Source organism: Mus caroli, chromosome 9 (genome assembly GCF_900094665.2).
Source record: "Mus caroli chromosome 9, CAROLI_EIJ_v1.1, whole genome shotgun sequence".
Lineage (NCBI taxonomy): Eukaryota > Metazoa > Chordata > Mammalia > Rodentia > Muridae > Mus > Mus caroli.
In genome coordinates, this window is record NC_034578.1 from 47,458,215 (window position 1) to 47,463,048 (window position 4,834).

General features: G+C 39.2%; 1 protein-coding gene across 1 annotated transcript in view; it reads right to left on the reverse strand.

Annotated features, from left to right (window-relative positions):
• Positions 1-6: 6 nt before the first annotated feature.
• Positions 7-4,834, reverse strand: part of Nkapd1 (NKAP domain containing 1) — a 12,032-nt gene continuing 7,204 nt past the window's right edge. The window contains exons 5-7 of the mRNA XM_029481851.1: positions 4,704-4,834; positions 3,771-3,824; positions 7-1,753 (exon numbers count right to left, since the gene is read on the reverse strand). The exon at positions 4,704-4,834 is cut by the window's right edge and continues 1 nt beyond it. Of these exons, the coding sequence (XP_029337711.1) occupies positions 1,249-1,753; positions 3,771-3,824; positions 4,704-4,834 (690 nt within the window). The 3' untranslated portion in view covers positions 7-1,248. The remainder of the gene's footprint in view (positions 1,754-3,770; positions 3,825-4,703) is intronic.

The window sequence follows — 4,834 nt, forward strand, 5'->3', positions numbered from 1 at the left end:
GCTCTAGAACTCAATCAATTAGTGGCAGAACCATGACCCGCAGTCTTGAGTTTTCGTGCATTCATTCACTCAGTACCAAAGTGACAACCTCAAAAACCCTGATAATGTCACTTTATCTTTTCTCTTAATGAAAAGCCAACTGTTCTACCAGCCACTTTCCAGTGGTAATTTGGTTTCTTTTAATATCAGGATCACAGTATATAGCAGAGGGAAATAATATGTTCTTGATAATCAAAACACAAAGTCAGACTGGGAAGTGGGTATGTCCCTGAGAAGTGTGTTTCATTTTGGAATTGATTCAACTGGTTTCAGGGAAAATCTAAAATCCATTAATAGAATTAGAAATGAACAAGGAAAACAACAGGACTGGGGGTATGGCTCAATGGTAGAGCACTTGCCTAGTATATGCAAGGCCTTCAGTTCAATCCCCAACTCAGCAAAAAGAAAAATAATAATAACAATAAAAAATTTTTTAAAAAACCAGACATTTAGATGGCTGATGCCCTGAATCTCTTTGAAAGCATCATTGGCAACATAACTACTTCCTAATTCTTTCCATTTGATAGATAGGACAACCAAACAATTTTAAATACAAGCCCATTTAGGCAGTATTCAGCAATGGAACTAGAAAAACATTTACTATCCAGTTACTGTTATGTTTGGGTTATGCTAAATGTAGCTGTAGACCCTGGCCAGCAGGGAAATTAGGCTGAAAACCCTAGGTTCCTTAGCAGTCATCTGTAGAGATTACCATAAGGGAAAAGGTTTGTTCCTTTAACTATTTCCTCACTAAGTAAACTAGATGCCTATAGGGCCCAACTGCAGAAAAATCAAAGCACCAAAGCTGAAGGCAGTATGCCTCCTGTATAAATAGCAAGGTCTCCTTGTCAGACCATTCTATTTAGCACTACTTCAGTCTTCCTCCTTCATCCTGGACTCTTGATTCCACCAAACCCAACATTCCAATTGGTGTGCCCAGGTCATTACTGAGTTCAGCTTTCTGGGTTCTTTAATTTGCTGTATAGGTATTCTACCCTAAGTGATTAATTGAAAAAAATAATTTTTTCAAGAAACCTTAACAAAATACCAGATTCCCTATTAACAAAAGAGGATGGAGATTAACAAGCCAAAATAGGGAAAAAGGTATCTGGCAGGACAACTCTGACCTGAGTCGCCTGCCTGTGCTGCAGGAGTCACTGGCAACCCCCCTTAAAGAGTCAGTGGGAAGCAGGACTGCCACTCTCCCACTTAGTCATCCTCTGAGCTCTCAGCAGACCTGGCGTCGGTAGCCACCTTCCAGTTCCTGCGCTTGCTTGTCCTCTCCTGTACCTCAGGGTCAGGCATGGGGACATGGACACTCTTCTCTTTCCTTTTCCGTTTGGTTTTCTTAGTGTCTCTTTCCTCGATGTCCTCAGAACTGCTAGATGCAGAATCATCTGACTGAGAAGTACCACTTTCCCCCCCTAAAGGGAAAGTTCTTTTAGGAGACTTTTTCCTGGACTTTTTCCTGCTCTTGTGTGGTTGCTTCCTTTTCCTAGTACTAGAAGCTCGAGTTTCCTCTGAGAACTCACTTGAGGAATCTGCTGTTATGTCCGTAGCTTCCTTTTTGTTTTTCTTCTGTTTTTTGTGTGACCGTTTTTTCTGCTTCTTCTTATGGGATTTCTTTGACTTCTTATGTTTTCGAGTTTCATGGGCAGATGATTTTACCTGGGGAGATGTTTTTTTTCCATTGGTAATGTCTTGCTGATCACTACTAATAAAAACAAAGACAAAACTTTTATGGAGGAAAGAAAAAGTACATTTCTATTTAATATTCTGCACTCTGGGTAAATTATTAACATCTGAACTGTGAGTCAGACTTTGAGCTGGGTATGGTGGTACACAACTATAATCCCAGCACTTAGAAAGCAGAAGCAAGCCGGGTGTGGTGGGTGGCGCACGCCTTTAGTCCCAGCACTCGGGAGGCAGAGGCCAGCCTGGTCTACAAAAGTAAGTTCCAGGACAGCCAGAGCTATATAGAGAAACCCTGTCTTGAAAAACCAAAAAAAAAANTTGTTCCAGGACTTAGCCTTAAGAAAATCATCTTCCAGGGCCCCAGAAATTTCATTCTTTGACCTCCAGTAATCTCTCTGACTTTCTTCATCAAAACCATCACTTCTCATCCGACTATAAATGAAAAGAGGCAAACTTTTAGATTTATAAGCAACCTGTGATGTCACTTCATGAAGCAGCATGAATAAAATACATGGAACATGCTGAGACCCTACCTTTGCACCATGTAACACTGTGACACCAGTCACACTCAGCTTTGCACTGCACCAGAGTCCACATACTCCCCAAGCACGCTCACTTGTAATTCTTTTCTTCTAATAGTTCCCTAACTTTAGATTTCTTCTTTAGAAATCAGGATTCTAACCTATCTCATGTACCTAATCTCTTATACTTAAAAAGCACATGAGCCAGGCAGTGGTGGTGCACACCTTTATTCCCAGCACTTGAGAAGCAGAGGCAGGCGGATTTCTGAGTTCGAGGCCAGCCTGGTCTACAAAAGTAAGTTCCAGGACAGCCAGAGCTATATAGAGAAACCCTGTCTTGAAAAACCAAAAAAAAAAAAAAAAAAAAAAAAAAAAAAAAAAAAAAAAAGCAGAATAAAATATAAAAAAAAAAAAAAAAAAAAAAAAAAAAAAAAAAAAAAAAAAAAGCAGAAGCAAGAAAACCTCCCAAGTTAAGTACAGCTTCCTCAACATAACAAGTTCTACACCCCTAGAACTACAAAAAGACACCATCTCCATACATACATACCCAGCAAATGAGAGCTCTGATAGTTACTGTGTGACTCATCTATTACAAAGGTTTTATTTGCTCATCTTTAAAACCCGAACTTGAGCTAAGCATACTGGTATATATCTATAATCCCAATATTTGGAAGATAGAGGCAGGAGTTCAAGGCCATCTTGAAATTCTGTCAAAAAGCAAATCCCTGACCTGGCAGGCTGAGTTACAAGTGAAATACCAAACACCACCGCTCCCTTACTCATGGTTTCATTTTCGCAGATTCCTGCCAACCAGGGTCAATGCCAGGAATAATTCATAAGATTTTAATTGCATATCATTCTGAATAAGAAGATGAAAATCCTCACTATTCCACTGTGTCCCACCTAGGATCTGAATCACCCTTGTGTCTACTTCTAACCGTCTTGGGTCATTTACAGCCATCTGGGTTATCAGATCCATTGTTTGGTATAGCTTGTTTTATTTAACAATGACCCCAAAGCACAAGCATGATGCTCACAATTTATATATGGCTAAGAGAGACAGGATACTTCCTTATAGAGCAAAGGTTTTAATAGGTACTATATTAATAATAATAATAAAAATATGGAACATAGGAAGACAGACTATAAAATAGATTATAAAATATCTAAGGTTTGGGGCATCTTAGAACATGTTCACTACAGATGATGGTGCACAATTATTTTTTAAACCCTCAGTCTGGAAAGATACATCAGCATTGTCTTCCAACTAAATTCTGCTTGTTTTCTTTGTTTTAGAGACAAGACATTATGTCCCAGGCTAGACTCAAACTCCTGGACTCTAGCAATCCTGCCTCAGGCTCCTGAATAACTGGGACTATAACCATGCACTACCATTCCAGGTTCTAGTTATTTTCAATGACAAACTAATCCTTTGAGAATGTTAGGAACAGTACTGATGGCACAATTTTGTCATCTGAGGTGTTTGGTTTTGTCCCAGTAAGTGCATTTACCTACCTGTCTGTTTCAAACTCTTCAGGATACAACTCTTTATAACCACTGTGACCCCATCTGTAAGTTAACATAATGCATGTATTTTATGAAACAATGTATATTGTTTTTGGATTGCATGAATACTGTATACACACACAGAGAGAAAAAAGGGGCACAGTAAAACCACACAATAGCTCAGTAATAGCTCTACTTTCTATACTCCTATCATATCAGACACAGGAGGTACTGTTCTTTACCAGACACTAAAGAATTAATACCTCTTTTCTTTAGCAGTGAAGTTCTCTTCCCAAACTACTTTATAACACGCTGTCTACTCTGGACCACTCTAAAGTGTTTTGCATGCCAGGTGAAGAACCTGTAGCCCAAAAGAAGCCTGAGTATTTCTGTCTCTATGGATTTTCCATTCTGGACATGTTACATAATACAAAGAACACGTTGCCTTTGCATCAGACTTCTTTTAACATTTGTCAAGTTCTTGAGGTTAAGCATGAATACTTAGTACTTATCCCTTTTACCACCAAGTATTAGTCCACTGTAAGGAAAACCTACATTTTGTTTAACGCAATCATCCAAATGGAGGTAGCCATTTCTTAGCCATTGTAAGTACTGCTATGCACATCCACTTATAAGCTTTTGTGGGAACAATCTGTTTTGAAGATTTACTTTTATTAATTTTTGTGTATGAATGTTTGCCTGCCTACACATGTATGCCAGATGCCCACAGAGATCAGCAGAGGGTGTCAGATCCCCTGAACTGGAGTTATGGGCAGTTGTAAGCTGCCTCATATGTGCTAGGAACCAAACCTGGGTCCCCTACAAGAGCACCAAGTGCCCTTAACCACTGAGCCATCTCTCCAGCCCTAGGAAAATTAATTTCAACAAATACATATTGTAAAGCCAAACACCATTAGGGGTCACAAGCATGTAATCACAAACCTGTCTGGTATATTGGATTCATAATCATATAACTTCTTGTTCCAGGACTTAGCCTTAAGAAAATCATCTTCCAGGGCCCCAGAAATTTCATTCTTTGACCTCCAGTAATCTCTCTGACTTTCTTCATCAAA